Here is a 20,013-nt window from a genome sequence, read left to right as displayed (position 1 = left end):
GATTTTTATTTACCTTTATTAGAAAAAGAATGAATTTTTATAATTTTATTTACAAAATATTCTAATTTAATTTTTACTTAAGAAAAGTAAGTTTTACAAATTATTTAGAAAAATTATTTTTTTTAGTAAATTGATTTTTATAGAAAACAAGATTTTGCAATTTTATTTACAACAACATAAAAATTAAATTCAATTTTATTAGTAAAAATGATTTTTTAAAAATGAATTTTTTATTAGATATACTTGAATGTTTTTTTTTTATTTACCAAAAATGATTTATTACTTTATTTGATTTTATTAAAATAGATTTATAAAAAAACTATCTTTGTTTGATTTAGGGAAAAGTTTTCCAAATTCAAATTTGTATTAAAAACTTTGCAAATTATCTCCATTCTATAAATATAAAAAAAAAATTTACAGTTTACAAATGAATATTTGTATGAAAGTGCAATGAGAATAATGAGATCATAAGAAATATAGAGCGTGATTAGTAACACAAGGTTTTTGATAGAGACTTGGTATTGACTATGATGAAACATATATACTCTTTTATCAAACACAATCACATCTCATTTTTTTAATTTGTTTGACAGTCTTAAAATGACTATATGTGCATCTCATGAATGTTGTTTTGATATATTTATATGAATCTATAGATAATGATATATATATATATATATATATATATATATATAATCCTTAAAGGATTTAAATTACTTAAAGTTAATAATATAAAGCTTCTTAACATGTATTCAATCAAGTTACAACAATCCTTGTATATATTATAATCACCTTAGCAAATAGCTACTAAAAGAAGAGTATGTAAATAATCTTATATATATCGATGCATTTTCATTAAGAAGTCAAAAACTAGATTTTTAATTATTGAAGTATATGTTGATGACTTAAATCTTGTTGAGACTCCTAAAGAGCTCATAAGAGCAATAAATTATTTGAAAAAGATTTTGAGATGAAATATTTAAGAAAAACAAAAATTTTGTCTTAGCTTGTAGGTTAAATATTTTCTAAATTGAGTTTTTGTATATCAATTAATATGAATTAAGAAAATTTTGAAGTGTTTTCATATGGATGAAGTACATCGTTTAGATTCTTCTATGGTTGTCTGATCACTACGTGAAAAAGAAACGGTTTCACTATCGTGAAAATGGTGAAGAATTACTTAGTTTTGAAGTACTATATCTTAGTGTTATTGGTACACACTTATGTATCTTATCAATGTATACACCCAAACGTTGCTTTTTCTATCAATTTTTTAGTAAGATACAATTATGCTCCAACCCAAAGATATTGGAATGGTATTAAACATATATTATGTTATCTTTGTAGAATTACGAATGTGAGTATTTTATTCGAGAACATCAAACTTGTAGTTGCTTGGATATACAAATACTTTTAGACCCACATAAAGTTAGATCACAAATAAGGTATATGTTTAATTATGATGACATAGTTATTTTATGGAGATCCGTCAAATAAATCATGGTAGTCACATTGTCAATTTATTCATAAATATTTATTATTCATGAAGCAAGTCATCAATGAATATGTCTAAGATTTATGGTCTAATATATTCGTGAATCTTATAGACTATCCTCAATTAAAGATAACCTCAATATTATATGAAGATGATATTGAATGCATTATATAGATAAATGAGGACTATAGTAAAGGAGATAAAACCAAACGCATTTCGCCAAAATTTTTCTATATACATGAACTCCAAAAGAGTGGTAACATTAATGTTTAACAAACATGTTCAAGTGATAGTGTAGAAAATTTATTCACAAAGTCATGGTCAATCTTAGCATTCAATAAGTTAATACAAAATATTGGATACATCAGCTCAAGGATCTTTCATGATAAACTACTTTAAGGATAACAACATGAGGGGGAACACATTAATGAAAGGATGTTACTATATTATACTCTTTTTTTCTTCATTTTGATTTTGTCTTGTTGGGTTTTATTGATGAGATTTTTAACAACATAGTCTTAATAGACGAGAGCAACTTAAAAAATTATAAAAGTATTGTATTCTTTTTCCTTCACTTCGTTTTCCCCATAAGATTTTTTATTACCAAAGTTTTAATGAAACATATTCTCTTAATATAATAGCCATACAAGGGGTGGTATTGTAAATGAGGTGGTGAATGACCATTGCGTTAAAATTGATAAATGAATGAATTGAAGTTCATTTATGAGCTTCTATTTACTCATCTTAGATATAAGTATTAAATGGAAGTCATCTGTAAAGCCTATAAAAAAAGTTTCTCATCCTTTATATAAAAATCATATCATGTAAGAAAGGTCATCTCAAGTTCTTTCTCCGATTATCTCAATTCTCTTATATACATTTAATTTTATTTCATTTCTCATTTATTTGTTTTATAACAACATTGGGTTAAAAATACGAATTAATTAAAAAAATTTCTTGTTAATTTTAACATTTGTTGTAAGTCCATGAAAATAAATAAAATAATTCTAATAAAGATAATTATCTTTTACTTTATTGTTAGAAATTGAGGACATTGAAGAAACTTTATTAGATATTGAGTTTCATTATTTAAAATAGAAAATCATTTTATAGGAAAGGAGGTATCCACTGTTGATTAATGGTTTCTTTCATCATGACAAGGTCGTTAACGAGTAATATAGAAAACATCATTCAAACGACAAAATTATCGTATGATAAGTTTAACCCTTGATAGGAATTCCTTAAGTGACAATTTATGCCTCTTATCAAAGCTTGACCACCATTTTGTATAATTTTTTCTATTTTTAATACTTAGGTTAAGCTCGATCCAAGGTTTGGGCAATTCAAGCTTAATCAGAACCAATTTAATATTTTATAATATTTGTAATTTATATTACTATATATAATATATTCAATTTATGTCTTCTCAAGTAGTTTTAAAAAAAAATGTTAAATTTCATTATATTATGTTATTTATTATTTACATTTTGGTATAAATGTACAAAAATAAAATTTAAAAAGCACATTATAGATGATTCAACCTAATCCAACTCAAATTTGGCCTATACAATCCAATATAGTTGATCTAATCCGATCAACTCAATTCTAACTTTGAGGCTAACTTGAATCTAGCCTAAGCTTAAAAAAATAGGGAGGAGTTGAGCATATTAAATTAGAGGTTAGATCAAGTTAGAGTTCATGTTAAAGTTTATTAATTGGAGTTGAACATAAATCCAACTTAACTTTTCTAGTTGCAATTCTATTTAAAACCACTCTTATATGCCTAAGCCCTTATTTGGATTTGCCTTTCAAAAATCGTAATTCCTTTTTTAGGTAAAATAAACGTTTTTATATCTGTTTAGTTAATTTTATTAAAAAAATTTATAATTTATATGAAAGTTAAGAAAATATTTCTTTTCATGAAGGCTCTATTTTACCTTATATAAGAAGTTATTTTATATTTAATAAAAATTTATACTATATTAATGTTAATTTTTGTAATTTCATTTTTAACTTCAATTTCCATGTAAAGGTTAAAAAAAAAAAAGAGTTTTATAGAAGTCCAAATACTATTTCCAATTGCTTTGAAAATATTGTTTCAAAGGAAAAATTCAATTTGGAATGCTTTAAGGAATGAAAAAAATCATTTTATAAATTCATTGTAAGGGAGAATGAGAATGAAAAATTCATTGAACTCGAACTTATTCTTGTCATTTGATTATTCTTTTGAAATGTTTTCAAAAATAATTCTCAAAAAATAATTGTTGAATTCTCAAAAACAGTTTTATGATTTGTTTTTGGTTTTTTTTTAACAAATTCCTGTTTCGAAATTTGAAATGTTATTGACTTATTTTATATGTTTCAAATTTACAAACACTTTTTTAAAAACAAATTTTATTTCATACTACATTTTATTTTCAAAAAAAAAAATTAAAATAAAATATATTATAAAAAAACATCCTCTTTCTAAGACAATTCAAAAAATTTATTTTCAAAACAATTAATAATCATGTGTTTTCATTTACTTCTAAAAAATAAACAAACAAACAACCTGTTTGGTAACCAATTTCCCAAACAGTTCTAAAAAATAGTTTAAGAATAGTTTTTAAAAGCTATTTTATGATGTTTTCTAGAATAAAAATTTGTTTAAAAACTTAAAATATTTTTAATATTATTGAATGTGTTAAAAATAATTTTATATGTAATATTTTATTTTTAATCATTCTAAATATTTATATTATTATTTTTTTAATCAGTCCTCAAAAAACAACAGAAAACAACTAAAATATATTCTTTAAAAACATCTTGTTTTAATTGGTAAGAACAAAAAATAGAAAATAGTTTTTGTTGTCAAATGAGTTTTTTAAGTTTTTTGTTTTGGAAAATAAAAAATGGTTTTAAAAAACAATTTTCAAAAAAGTTCAAAAACCCTTCATATTTGTTCTCAAAAAAAAAAAAAAAAAAAAAAAAAAAAAAAAAAACTCTAATATCCACACCCAAACATAACCCAAAACAAAAAAAAAAAAAACAAAAAATTTTCCATTCTCATTCCGGTGCAAGAACGCGAGTTTGATGATTCCAACTTCCAGGAAATTATTTTCCAAGAAGCTCATATCTCAAATCCAAATCCAAATCCAAGTCCTTTCATTCTATATTACAAATTCTAAGAAAATTCACATTTCTCCTCTCAAATTTATGTGAACTTAGGGATACAAAATATTCTAGCACGGCTGTAGGATATTTTTTCCATTTCTTTTTCTCAAATAGTACTAAGACACCTTTGTGTCATAAAGACCTAAGATATCACACATATTCTAAATTAAAATTTCTCCATGGAAGGGATGATGATGAACTTCAAAAGTTGTCACTGTTCATTACAGTCAAATTTGGAGTCTAATTACATTTTTTTCCCTTTGAATTAAAAACTAATCTGTCAAAAAAAAAAAAAAAAAAAAACACTGCCTAGCTTACTTTATACATCATCCATATTGTGATCATTGTCGTTATCACCTTCATAATATTCATCATTTCTCTGGATTTGCTTGTCCTTGGTGTGCTCTGAAATCAACAGTAAGACAAGAGAATTACTACCCCCAAGTTATAAATAGGATTCACAAAGAGTGAAAATACATCTTTCTTTGGGACTTACGATCTACTCGTTCATCAGGATTCTGCTCATCTTCGTCAAAATCAGGAATATAGAAGTCTGGTGGAACCTGCAACAAAAAACATTGTTCTCAATCCAATAGCATCAGGCGTTCAATCTCACAGCTAGAATAGGCCACAAGAAAAAATTTGCGAAATCCATGGGAGCTCAGGGGTCTGCCTAATTGGACCATTGAGACACACCAAAAATATCACATGAATGGGCTGCAGTATGCATAAACCTACTTGGTTCCAGCCTCCTTATATTTAGAGAGATCTAAAATTTTTGTGTTCAAGACATAATGACTTGTACAGATTGGGGGTGTCTTGTATTGATGTTAGTAGCTGTAAGGTATGGATTTTATCACTTCTTATTTGTATTGGAGCTAATTAGTTCAGTCTAATTGGGTTATCAAAAGATCAATATAATGCTCTTCCAGAGCTCCTAAATTTGAGTAAGATTTGGCAACAGGGCCTATAAAAAGGTTAACAGAAATTTTTTTTTTTTCCTTCTGTGTAAGCCCTATTAAAAGAATTTTATTTAGTTATTTCTTGTCTTACTTTGAGTTTAGAATGTTATGTTAGGCAGAGGCTCTTACTATGAAAGTCTCTATTTGTGAGTTATGGATTTGGACCATTGGGTAACTTTGCCTTCTATGTAAAAGCAGAAGTTGTAGAGACATTAATAATTCAATGAATAAACATTCCATGCACATTTTGTAGTTAATGAATACACATTTCTTGCACATTTTCTAGTCAAAATGGTTTCACCTCAATGTGGGACATTAAGGGGCCTAAGAGAGATCATCTACTCTATCAGAGACTCTGGAAGGCTTTGCAAGATTCCAATACAGCATCCATCTCACATTCTTCTTCCCTTCTTATCTGCATCTATTTTTCATACACAACCAAACAATGCTTTGATCTTAATATTCAACCTAAACCCTACCCTTTTGATCACAAGCCTGGTGCCCTCAACACCAAAGCGCAATTTTCCTTGCAATCTAAAATTTTACAGCAGGTTTTCTTACTCCAGATCAAAACCACATAAATCCATAGGCTTTCCAAATGTGTAATTGATCCATGAACTCCAGTTTCACCTGCTCCTCCATAAATCCAAAAGCCAGTGCCCTACCTTACCATCATTTGATTGAATGCAACTACTTAAAGGGCTATCCTAGAGTAATAGGCTAAAAGGAAAAAAAATAATACATCATCAATTAGGATGTACCAAAAGCCTGATGATTGTCTAAGCCATCTAGTTAGGAAGTTTTGAGTTTTTGGACATGCCATGTGTGAAACCAAGGTTTGGTTAATCTTGATTTTGATGATAACAAAACAAGGTTTAAAACTAATGATCATATTTCAAGTGTGATTAGGCAAGACGATTTCCAAAGTGGCAATCACAAAGACAAATCAAGCCAAGGAGAAATCATGAAGAAAAAGACCACCTCAAAGAGAAGAGTTTTTCAAGACCAAAACTTCATAAGAGCTCTTTGTAAGGTTGTTGGTGCACTAGGACTTTCATGCATTTCATTCTTTATTTATGCACCAAAATCATCCAAGAGTAATATTGTTTTAAATATCTTAAGAATTGGATGATTTCATGTTTTCAACTAAAATCTTGTATTAAATGTTTTTCAAACTTGTGTTAAAAGGTTTTAAGTTGAAAAAGGTTGGGTGTTGAGCCAAAAAATGGCTCAACCGATTCAACCAGTCGACCGATTGTGCTCGTCCAGTCAAGGACCGGTTGTGCTCGTCCGGTCAAGGACCGGTTGAGGAAGGCCAAAAAGTTTCTCTCCCAATGGTCTTCTCTTCCTGATCAAGGTTGAACCTCAACCGGTTGAGGTCTGGTCGAGGTCTGGTTGAGGTCCGATTGAGGCCCAACGGTCATCTGCCAAGCATTAAATACTAACGGCTAGTCAACCGGTCGACCCCTAGCTCGACCGGTCGAACCCCCAACGGCTAGTTTGACTTTTTTCTTCTATAAAAAGGCTTCAATCTTCATTGTTTCAAGAGCTTAACCTTCCCAAATCTTTCTTGATTATATTTGAGCCTTGGAAGAGTATTTTTTAGTGCACCATTCAATCTTAGTTTTTCTTGTATCATTTGAGCTTAAAGTTCTTGTGCTAGGATTTTTGAGAGATCATTCATTTGTAAATATTTGAGAGGAAGTTTCTCAAGTGTGGGATATCTCTTGAGAAGTGTAAAGGGTGTTTGGAGCCAAAAGTCCAAGAGGGTGAATTGGAACCATAATCCAATTGTATTGTTTGAAGGCTTGGTTTGGAAGCCTTGGATTAGTGGAACCTCAAGCTCAGGATTGAAGCTAGAGGAGAGTGGATGTAGGCCAGGTTGCGCCGAACCACTATAAACTCTTGTGTTTGCATTCTCTCTTCCCTACTCTTTAATTTATATACAATTGTCTATATATTGATTATTATATACTTGCATATAATTGTCTCTTGCATTCACTTGTTTAAATTTGCGAAAAGAGACCATCACCCTATTCACCCCCCCTCTAGGGTGATTACCATAGGTTGGATTAGCCTCAAATTCCTAACACCATGAATCTGTAGCCATCTCATTGTGTTTAACACTGCACCAAGAAAAGTATATTTTACTTGTCATAGTATTTGAATGAGTATTGCATCATAAACTGGACCAGTTTTACAATTTCGAGGGATGATAATCATTCATGAATCAGCAATAAATGCATGACTCCATTCTAAAGGACAGATTTAAGCCTTCAAATGCACTAGGAATTTAGAAGGAACTTCCATCAGTTACATATGATACCAAAAGGCATTAAAAAGGATTCTTACATGGGGGATACAAGGAAAATTATAGAGCCTCTCCTAATTGGATGTTAGAACTAGAGAACTAGGTTTTTGGGCCAATGCTGCCAACCAAATATGACCCACCCATATTATATGGACTCAGGTAAGTGTTGGGTGCAGTGTGCATATGCTTAGTTCCATGATCTCAAGACATGGGGATACAGATAAATATCCTAATTTCTTTTCTTTTCTTTTCTTTTCTTTTTTCTTTTTTTTTAATTCTGTACATTATATGCAAAATGAAGTTTCAAAATTATGACAGATTGGCTAAAATGAGTTTGAGATTTCTCACCAGTCAAATATAAATTTGTTTTTACTTTATTTTGTTTTGTTTTAGAAAAGCTATGCATGCACGTGTTCAATATAAGTACTCCACATGTTTTGAAGTGTCCATGTTGTTAGTCAAGTATACATAATTGGTTCATTACCTAATAACTCAAGTTTTTAGGTTGAATTGCTAGCCCAACAAGGCATCAGGGTTTGAGTTCTCCATGTATTTTTTTATGAGTCCGGTGTTAGCCTGGGCCCTGGTATACATGTTGGTCCATATACAACTTAAACTTTTAGGTTAAATTGATAGCTTAACACATGGAACAAATTTGCCCACCAATTAGTAAGTTCAAAGTGTTTCCATGCGAGCAATGTGAAGCTCGGACAGTTGGCATGTCAATAACACAGATATTCTGCTGCTGATTTAAATTTAGTCAACAAAGAACTTCAAGGACATTTTGCTTAGCAGGTAAACATGAGTAACAATATCTTGAAGGACTTTGCTTTGTGGATAAAGTGGTTTTATTTGAAGATTGGATCAATTGGTAAACGTTCGAAAACTACTTACCTCTTGCATCTGTACACTTGGTGCATGCTGGATGCAACGGAGATTTTCCAAGACTTGCTGCTTAATTGTTCCAAGATATGATTTGCTATTTAAGTTCTCCTGCTCAAAATCAACCAAGGAAAAGGAGATAATACAAGGCAGTAATCTCATGATCTCTATGACACAATATATCTATATCAAGAAAATGTTTGACTTTAACCATAACTGCTCGAATTAACCAGTTGTGGTTGCAGTTTTGATTCAGACTCCAAACCATGACTGTACTATAATTATACAGCAGAGTTTGTGATCAAATTGGACAAAAAAGAAAACCAATTCCTTGAATGGCTAATCTTGCATTATTCTTGTAAAATTAGGAAAAATTACGTACTATGTGCCCATTTGGAATCTTCAATGAATGCTCCGGCCCAAAATATTTGATATATTCATTTTCTGGGATCTCTGCAAGAAAGTGGATATTGTTGGGAACCAGAAAATACCTTATTTTTAATTATTAAGGAAACAAAGGACAAAATTAGGCATATGAATCCATCCTAATCTATCACTTCTTAAAGCCAAACAAAAATGAAAGTTTCACAAAGCAATCAGCATTATGCATGTGGAAAAAGAATCAAACCAAAGTATGCCGAAGGAACATAAACAAAAATGAAGATCACTGAAATTCTAGGCATGGACAACTAGGCGGATCAAAAACTGAGTGAGACTAGATGCAGAAACAAGATGAGAAATAGCAACTTGCAAGAAATCCATATATCAAAAATATAAAGCAAGGCAATGCCCACGTGTTGGCCTTTTTTGGTGGACAACTGGCCTCTATTTGTAGAAAGGTAGACCTCCTAAATAGAATTATTCTTTAAAAAAAAAAAAAAAATCACAAGAAGAAGAACACGAAGTAGTTATCATTCATATGACTTGGAACACACTCCAACAGGTAACAGCAATTCAAGGACTCAAAACTTATTAGTTTCTTCCTTCCAAATGCCCCAAGAAATTGGTGTGAACATCTCTCCACAAATTCCAACCTTTTTAATTTTTATCTTGGATACCCCAGAAACTCACAAGGTTTTCCAGCTTCTTCGGCATGTAACAGAGTTTCTATTGAGATAAAGTAGCCATTCACGCTATTACTAAGTGAGATGGTATCATGTTCTTTTCTAAGGCAACATTTCTACTGTAATAAAACCTTTAAGGATGAGAGAGTCCCAGAAGCAACTGGAGCATGTACCACGGCAAAATACAGCTGACAGTTTAAAAATAGAAAGGCAACTCTCTGACTCTACCAAGATTCTTCCTCACACGAACATGGAATTCCCCCAACAAAATCAAGAGCATAGCTTACTGGTTACCACCAGCCAGAAAAGTGATAAAAATGCATCAAAATCTGAGCAGGGCAGTTTAACACTATCAATGCCATGTCAACATGAGTGCTTTACAGATAAACTGGATACTTAAGTGCATAATAGAGCCCTGTGAATTTAGGGATATTACAAGATTAACCAAGAAAACTAACACCCAACCTATCAAATCTGACCAAGTCAAATATAAACTATCTCAAGAAGAGGGAAAATAATACTCATACTACATTAATCCTAAGGTATAGAAAATGCACTTAAATATTTTTCCTTAACAGAGAAAGGAAAAGGTTGGGTAAGGTAAGAAAATCAAGCAGAAGCCAGTGAGATTCAGAAAGAAAAAAGGAACACACATCTCCAAGCTGGCCAAATTGATCCACATGTTCTTTTACTTTTCTTCAATGTTTTAAAAACCGGACCACTCATTGAACTGGAAAAGTTACTGGTTCACAGTTTAACGGGGTTGGACCGATGGTTGAACCACGGTCAAATCGGTGAGATTATAAATATATAATTTATATTTTATTAAAATTTAAAATAATTTTAAAAAATTTAAAATCAATGATATTTATTTTTTCGTCTTTTATATAAATGTATTAATATTTTAAATTTTTTTAAATAAACCATGTATAATATTTAAATATAAAAATATATTGAAAATGGAAGAAAATTTATATATATATATATATATTATTTATATTATTTTTTTGAAATAACATATGCAATTTATTTGTTTTTTTTTTATCAATGTTAATAGCAAAGGGGGCATAGTAGAGTGGTGCCACCAGCTTTGCTTTAACCTGGGGTTTGGGGTTCAAGCTCTCCTCATGTAGTTATGAATGTAATTTTTCTTTAAAATATTCATTCAATTGTCCCACATCAAAAATGGAGGGAGATAAAAAGGGCTTTAAAAGCCTCATTCAACAACAAGTTGACAATTGGCTAGTGGGTTGTGAGGTTGGGCCTACACTTTGGGTTGGTGGGCCGTGATATTGGGCTTTCACTTTGGGCCACCTTTTCGCAAAAATAAGGTAGCAAAGGGGGTGGGCTTTGGATAGAGAACCGCCTGATTCATCTGGTTTTCTGGTTCAATAGTTGGCTCAGGCGGTTCGCAAACAGTTCAATGGATGTCTGGCTCAAAAGAGAGGACCAGACCAAAAAGGCCACCAGTCAACGGTTGGACCAATAGGACCGGCCGATTCGGCCCGATTTTAAAAACCATGCTTTTCTTAAAACTAGGAAGCCTGTGAATTTCACCCAATAGAGAAGAGGGAGGGAGCTAGAGAGTGAGATTGGGAGGTGCTTAAATCTTCATTCTAAGAAGCTATCAACACCAACTTTGAATTTATTCAGAACTGAAACTTTTAAAAACAATGAAAATAACATTGGAAAAAAAAAATATTCTTCACCAATTATGACATATCCCTATCTGCATCCTAAAAGGAAAACAATATAATCACCTATACTTTAATCCTTGGTTTAGAAAGCCTAAATTATCATGGTTCAAAATCACAGTATTGTTCACTGATTTGGGAAATCCTGAGACACATTCGTTTCGACATCTCATATCAGTATCAGCTGATACACAAAATATACTAATTAAAAACTAAAAAGTATTTCAAATTTATTACAATTGCACAAAAAAAAAACATAAACACAATTAGATAAACTCAAGAATTAATCAAATAATCTTCTTTCATTTAATATTTATAGTTACATTAGTATATAATTTTAAACCATTAAATAACTAATAACTATTAAATATTTAACTATATATACAAATATACTGAAAATATTTTAAAATACTATAATTAAGTATTATGGTATTAAATAATATATTTATTTTGTTATATTTATATAATTAAATTTATTAATTTATTATTGGTGATTAAATCCATGTCTATTTTAAAATTATTATATATCCATACTTAATACTTGTAACAATTACATCAATTTGTTATGTTTTCAATTTCTTATGAATATCCTATACAATTAATTTTATGGATAAATTACCATATATTAGGAATACCACTATAAAAAATATTAGGAATACATCATCATTTAAAGTTTTACTTAATTTCATAAACCATTTACTTAATTTCATAGAAGGAATATATTAAAATTTCCTAAATCCATCAACATTCCTAATTCCTAAATTCTGAACAAAAAACAGAGCATATGTAGAGGGATTGTTGCAGCACCACATCACCCATCGTCCCAACCACCCACCCACATGATTGGACTTGTCATAGATTGTCAACAAAGAAAGACATTGCCGTTTAACCAAGGCACCGATGCAATTGGCAAGTAAGCAAGGAAGATTGAAGAAGAGGGTCAACATTACAATCTTTTACGGTGATGCCTAGCCAATCCTAATGCTACCACTCACCGTCGTTCAATCCAATAACAACAAAGAAGCTTATATTGTTTCAGGGGTTTGAAGCCATGGATCTGAGTTAACTTGAAGTAGTTTTGGTGAACTAGACTTTACAACCTAGGCTTCTCAAGAACCCGACCAAGTTAAACAGGTTTTACCAATTTTCCACCAAGTTAGTGCAAAAACATGTATCAGGTATCAGACTTGTCGGGACCTTACTGAAGTGTATATGACTTAGCCAAGTTGTACCGGACTTGGCCGATACTTTAAACCTTGTAACTTTGTTATCATAGCACTAACTATTGCACAAAGTTTCAGAAGAATCATTCACATTAACCTGTGTATTATATAAAACTAGCAGGCAATAGAAGGAAACAAATTCATCTTTACATACCATTGGGAAGTTCAGTATCTAAAAGCACCCCTGTTTCAACAGTCCAACATCGAGCAACATTCTCTTTTGTATATCCCCCACCTCCAGTAACCTGCAGTAAAAAAAGGTGGGAAATGGGGAAAAAAGCTTTATCATACCCATTGTATGAAGATAATGAATAACAATGTAAAATTAGTTTAAATTACAAGTGTACCAGTAAGGGCAAATTGAATTTCTTCACAATTCTGACACATTCAGCATGCCCTGTAAGAAGCATTGCAATGGCGCCAGCAAGCAAACATTATAATCAAAGGCCAATCATTACTAACTCAACCCAATTGGATATGTCCAACAAAGGAATGAGAAATAGAATGGTGTATATTTGAAAATGTTTTAAGAAAACATAAAGAGCATTCCAATTGTAGCCACAGACAAAAAAGGAAAAATTTTCAATTACAAGGAGATTTGCACCATCAATGGAGAGGTTGAAACAACCCAAGCGGTCCCCAGCAAGAGAATCTGCCCCACATTGAAGAACTATCACACCTGGCTGATATATTTCAACAACCTTGGCAATAATCTACACAATGGATATTTGCAAGCAAAAAATTTAGACTCGACACAATTTAATCATAAAAATAAATAAATAAATCACATCAATCATGAACTTAGGTTGGTTACCACAACTTACTGTTTTGAACAGTCGAGTAAAGCTAGTGTCATCTATTCCATCCTTGAGTGGGACATTTATGGCATAAAATTTTCCCTCTCTTTCTCCTATTTCCTTCAAAATATATCATATCGACAAATATCCCTCCAAGTTAGGATTGGAACAAGACTTGGAACTAATTATAAGTAGATTTCCAAACACAAGAATAAAAAAATTGATGCACATTAAGAGCACAGAACAAACACATATATAAAACACTACCCCTTAAAACGAAACCAAATGAAACCAGTCCGGACCAGACCAAACCCCACACCTAAACCAATACCCCACTGCCTGCCCAACATACTATGTTACTTGAACTTCCAACCATGCAATGTGAATTAGGGAAGCACACCAATATAGCTGGATTACAAGGCCAAAAAAGGGTAATTTTTTTCATACAGCAATTATTTTCATGCCCTCAAGATCCTAGAAATTCAACATCTGTGAAAAATAATAGACAAAGCATTTTGAATACGTATTTGGTTAAAGGAAAAGAGCTCCAATAAGTTTCCAACTCTATAATATTTCTAATCTAAAAGTGCAAGAAAATTGATGCTTTATATTAGCTTAGCAGGAATTGCAATGGAAAAGACGAGGATCAAAAAATTAATACGATGAAAATTTAATTAGTGTCACAAAGATGGTTTAAATGACAGGTTTTTACATTAAACACATCCTAGTATTGATTCAATAGATTTAAGGCTCTCAGAGAAAAGTGACGAGAAACAATATACTTTGTAGCAAACTGAACCAGGTGGACATGCACAAGTTGATTAGGCAAATCGGTGAGGTTTTTGTAGGCAAAAAAAAAATAATCATAACAATATTGCAAACATGAATTGGGGAAAAGTTATGCAAGCATTTTAAGATTAACTCATGTTCCCTTACATCAGTCAGTTTGCAAACTTAATATGAAAAACAGTGGAAGGATGATAAGATATATGCCTCCTTGCATAAATGCATTGCAGTGGTTTTAGTTCCTATTGAAAGAGAGCAAACCACATTGACGTACATAATTCTAAGGAGCTTTCAGCATGAGTAACTTGTTTTAAATTTTCACAAGGAAGAAGTTGAGTGAAGAATATTTCAGGTAATCAAGTTCCCAATAAACAACAAGGTTTTCATTTCAATATTCATTAGATTGTTTGTTTGGCTACAATCCAGAAGAAAAAAATATACAGTAGGCACCATCAAAGCTTTCTCAGGTCAAGCAGCATCTCATAACCCTCCAAGATACATGGCTTTGCCATTGATATTTTTGTGCTTATATCTAGTGATTCTTCCTTGTTTGTATCCATAGTTTTCTTCCTCAGTTGTACTCATTGAAATGCTTTGTAAACCAAAAGTTAAAGCCTGTTCTCAAAAGACAACAAAGGCTACAGGTAGTTTCAGCATGACAGTGTAGAAGTTTGTCAAAACTCACCACTTGATGTATTTATCTTTAATAATATTTCCAAAACTTGCCAGTAGGAATTTCAAAGTTTAAGAAGATCAGTTTTCCTAATAAAATATAAATGGTCAACATATGGATAACTTGTAAAATAGATTTCTTCATAATATTTCTTTTTTTTATATTATGCATTTACTTTTTATAACTTTCTATAGTTACAGAATATTTAAGAAAAATAAGAATTTACAATGGGATTTTCTCCAAATTTACCTGTTTGTGCACACACACATAATGCCTTATCTCTCATATGATTACCCCAAAGCCGCAAGAAAAGGAGAGTTGCATTGCATATAAGAAGATGCTTTCTCTTTGTTTTCTCTTCGAAATATGGTAAACTAATTAAACATGTTACATTTTGTACATGTTCTTGTTTCCTCCTTGATTGTTATAGCGATATTGTTGCTCTTGTTAGGTATTTCCTCTTTTTTTAATCATCCATTGTATTTTTGGAGGGATTTCTCATCCTTGCACGTAAAATTCATATCAATGAATAGTTTGTTGCTGATTCAAAAAAAGCATACACATATGCTAAACTAATTAAAAGCTGGATAAAGGTTTTTCATGAATTGACTATTCGGTGCTGGATACATTGAAGCCCAAATCTCTGCCAGTCACTTGGCAAGGCTTCAACTAGATTCAGATTGGTTGGTCAAGGTCACATTTGAGCTTGCAAGCCTTGACACAGATTATGCAACGGATGTCCAAGACTTCATATTTGCCTGGAGTTCACTCCCAGGAACATAGTCATCCCTATCCCCTCATGTCAATCCCAGCTCTGCCTTAAGTTTTAAGAGTAAAAGCTCTAATGAGTACTCAGGTAGTCATGAGAAAACACAAATGGTTTCCAGAAAAGTAACAGCTTTCTCAGTTTCATTGCCTTGTTCTTCTTGTTTAGAGCTGTCAGAAGAACAACATAAGTTTTTTAATTTGAAAAAATGATACAAGTTTCAAAAGTTAAATCTCTATTAGTTACATACTGGCATAAATTCCATCCTTCCATACAAATTTTACACTTTATAAAACTTTATTTTGTTGTTAAGTTACCACTAATTACTGCTGAAAGTTTTTAAACCAAGACATATAAGGAGAAGGATTGGATTCAAGACAGCATAGATTCCCAACTTTGAAATAACCAATAAATGGGATAGTAAACATCAAGATAGGGTACAATGTACTGATCTTTGAGCTCATAACTGATAAGATTGAAAAATCAAAATTACTTATAGTTTACAGAACATATGCTCCCCAAAAAGAACAAAGGATTATAAGTTGAACAGGAGCAAACAACTGAGGCTAAGATAAAGGCTGCTCAAAACTAATTGATTGGGTATATGAGATGAACCCTTGCAGAAATTAACCCATGTAAAGTTACTGATGGAAAAACTAAAAATAAACAGCAACGTGTTAGAGAAATACCTTAACATCACCTGTTCCAGGAAAGAACATATCCCCGTACTTGTGAAAACTAACAGTCATCACCCTGTTGTGTTGAAATAGACCAATTTAAAATGAGTTGCAAAAAATATGTAATCTCTATAAATCTAACTCTGCATGCATCTTTTTCAGTGGGTCAATTTCATAGAGAAAGTACTAGTCCCTAATACTTGATGTCAGACATAGTTAGCAATATGGAACCATTATTTCACTATGGATCACACACAACCAGAAAATGATAAGAATACAACAAGAGCAAATAGTGGTTTTACATGTAAAATAACAATGTCTGATGAACAAGAAACTTTTCATACATGGATACAGCACATTCTCTGTTTCACAAGTTCATTCTGTGTTCTGAAACATAGATGCAATAGTCACAAAGATTGACTGTCCAACATATGCAATGAACTTAACAGATGTTTATATGATTATATCAACACATTTTAAAAACTAACCACCCGTAGTTGCATCTATAATTTTAAAGCAACCTGAACATTTGATAAATGTAGCAGTGAGCAACATAATGTTAATATTGAACTTATAAATTAAATTTAATGTCTTCAATGGCTTTACCATCCTTTCATGGTCAGAATTAAAAACAAAATAGGAAGGTTTCACCACCTGTCTGTGAAATAAAAGGCTTCTTCTACACCATCACCATGATGCACATCTATATCAATATAAAGGACACGTGCATGATGTTTTAGAAGCTCCAAAATCCCCAAAACCAAGTCGTTGATGTAACAAAATCCAGATGCCTCACACTTCTTTGCATGGTGCAATCCACCAGCCCAATTTATAGCAATGTCACAAAGCTGATTGTTTAATCTGCGTGCAGCATCTGCTTGCAAACCACGACAGTTAAGATGACAAAACATGCATAATGGCAATAATAAGGGAACTTACCTATTGTTCCACCAGCATAAATTTGACAAAACTCAAATAAATTTTCGAAGACAGGGCAATCTTCTCCAAGATTATCTGGGGAAAGAAAGGAAAAATGAAACTTGACACTAATAAATCTAAAAAAGTTAATTAGAAGTCTATGGGATTTGATTAATTTCATAGTTAGACTAAAGGGTTTCCATGCACATGAGAAACTAAAATTGAAATCAAAATCTATCACTTGACAATAGAGAGAAGGTGATAGTGAGAATTAACGTAGAGAAACTCAAAGTAGAAACATGGATGAAAATTGCATGGTTGAAACACTATATAGACTTCAAGCATCTAACATACTTGCTCAATTTTAACAACCTGCCCAGCAACTGATTATCCTCAATTTTACTGCACACATAGACTTGTGTAAAATCACAAGACCGGGTGATCCCAAGTACAAGGTAATCCCAAGTCCCTAACAACACAAACTATAGAACTTCCTTTCTAGTTGCAAACAAATGCCAAAATCCTATCAATCTTTCTGGAAAATTGCATGGTTGTAACATACTAAATTTAGTTCATTCTAAAATTCACACAATAGTTGACACATTTAAGGCCATGATCAGAAACTATAAACAATTCAGTACAAAGTCATGGCAGAAACCGCAAACAACACATTTCAAAAGAGCTCGCTATTAAAACTCAAACTCTAATAAGATGAACAACTAAAACCTAGCATCCTGTAAATCTTTCTTAAAAAATTTAAACTCAAGACAAAATAATAAAGAGCCCATTTGGGAGTGATTTTGAAAGTGGTTAAAAACACTTCCTTATGCTTGGAAGCGCATTCTTACAAAAATTGGGTATTCAATAAAATTTTGAAAATCACTTTTAAAATGTGGAGAATCACTTGAAGTGATTCCTAGACTTGAAGTGTTGTTGAAAGGGGCTAAAAATGTTTCTTTATGCTTGGAAGCATTTTCTTACAAAAATTAAGAGTGGGTTTGGTAGTGATTCAACGAAATATTTCTAATCTTTTTAACACTTAAAGATAAAAATTTTCAAGTGTTAGAAAAGCTATAAACACTTCCTAGAACAACTGCCAAACGCACTCTAGGTGTTTTATAATTTTTTTAAATTCACTTTTAAAATATGGAGAATCATTTGCTAAACAATCATGATAGATTATTCTTCCAAAAATCACTTGTTTGTTATATAATGCATTACACAAAACACTACAAAAACACTTTTTTTAATCACTCCCCAAACGGTCTCTTAAGATATGTTAAGAAAGGCAATGTATGCGTAGAAATATTTTCACCTTTCATACCAACAAGAACACCAAATGCATAAGAAAGGACACAGATTCACTGAATATAACAAGTCATACATTTTGCTAATTCATTCAAGAATAAATGTTGTGTGTCAGGGGTTATCCGATGCAGAAACTCCACATAGTCTGCAGAATGAAACTGGGCAAGCTCAACTGGATACGCCTTGTGAGGCCTCTGCATTTTCCGCAACAAAAATAATCAAAAAATAAAATAGACCATTCAATGTACAAACAAATCAGGGAAAAATCCAATTTGCAATAACCAACATAGATTTCCATCTTCTTGTGAAGTTCGTAAGAGAGTACGAGATGGTGAGTCATACAAAGCCGATGCGGCTTCATTGGATGGTTGGGCCCAAAGTACACACTTCCCACATCACCTGCAACACCCAATTAAAACTCTTAAACCCTGAAATATTCCAGAAGCTCTGTTTCATTTCCAAAAAAGAGTTCAAAATTTTGAAATCTTGAATCTTCTTCGTTCAAAAAACTAATCCTGAATAACGAATTGACTTAAAACTTTTTTTTTTCTTTTTTTTTTGTCTTCGTCCGGTCTCTGGGGAACCAAACAGAGGGGAAGTAGCGAATTTGAACTATTCGTAACAGAAAGAAAGAAATCGAATAGGACCGTCGTAGAAGTAGGAGATCCTGTCCTTAGAGCGCATTTTAGCGACGAACGGTGGAGGAAGAAGATGTATGGTCACTGAGCTTTGACCATCTCTGCTTCCTCCCTAGTAGAAAGGAAGATGAATATCAGGAATAGCTCTGTGTGCCCCTCATTTTAATGTAATTACGCCTATGCCATTCTCAACTGAAATGAGGAATATTCCCTAGCAACATATTTTAAAATATTATAAATATAACATTAAATGCACAAAAATTATTTTTGAAAGTGTTTTGAGGAAAATGGCTACAAAAAAAATAATGAAAAAAAATAATTTTTCTTGTTCAGGGAAAAATATAATAATTTTCTAAATTAAGTCAAATATGCCTAGGGAGTTATCTCCTTTCAATATTTTTTTGTAAATAAAAAGTAGTCAAAATATTTGATAAATCAACTTAATAACTTAATATAATTTAATGATTTAATTTTAGTTATTAAGATTATGTTTAAAAGTGATTCTAATATTTTTAATACTTAAAATATATTGAAATATCTTAAATTAATAATTTTTATCTTTGTATCTAATTAATTCAATTAAATCAATCATTATATATTTTTTTTGTCATCATAATTGAATTATATGGTTTAGATTAGCCTTATGAGAATTTTTGCCATTTCTAA

The 20,013-nt window shown here is 31.4% G+C and overlaps 1 protein-coding gene across 1 annotated transcript; it reads right to left on the bottom strand.

The window, feature by feature from the left end:
- Window positions 1-4,843: 4,843 nt before the first annotated feature.
- LOC100248276 (histone deacetylase 9) lies at window positions 4,844-19,529 on the bottom strand. The gene is made up of 14 exons (XM_010653414.3): window positions 19,357-19,529; window positions 18,996-19,108; window positions 18,786-18,903; window positions 17,423-17,497; window positions 17,138-17,357; window positions 16,496-16,559; window positions 13,609-13,701; window positions 13,389-13,497; window positions 13,132-13,181; window positions 12,939-13,029; window positions 9,186-9,256; window positions 8,816-8,914; window positions 5,145-5,211; window positions 4,844-5,053 (listed from the first exon to the last, which is right to left on the bottom strand). Exons 1-14 carry the CDS (start codon window positions 19,391-19,393, stop codon window positions 4,968-4,970), a joined length of 1,293 nt encoding a protein of 430 aa, XP_010651716.1. The 5' UTR covers window positions 19,394-19,529; the 3' UTR covers window positions 4,844-4,967.
- Window positions 19,530-20,013: the final 484 nt, after the last annotated feature.

Source organism: Vitis vinifera, chromosome 6 (assembly GCF_030704535.1).
Source record: "Vitis vinifera cultivar Pinot Noir 40024 chromosome 6, ASM3070453v1".
Taxonomy (NCBI): domain Eukaryota; kingdom Viridiplantae; phylum Streptophyta; class Magnoliopsida; order Vitales; family Vitaceae; genus Vitis; species Vitis vinifera.
Note: the sequence above shows the minus strand (reverse complement) of the source record. Positions and strands in the feature narration are given on the sequence as shown.

Excerpts from the sequence above, each read along its gene's own strand:
- LOC100248276 (XM_010653414.3), bottom strand. The coding sequence starts at position 19,393 with ATGCGCTCTAAGGACAGGATCTCCTACTTCTACGACG. Across the intron at positions 13,702-16,495 it reads CTGGAACAGGTGATGTTAAG|GAAATAGGAGAAAGAGAGGG; the intron begins GTATTTCTCTAA and ends TATATTTTGAAG. Across the intron at positions 13,498-13,608 it reads TTACTCGACTGTTCAAAACA|ATTATTGCCAAGGTTGTTGA; the intron begins GTAAGTTGTGGT and ends TCCATTGTGTAG.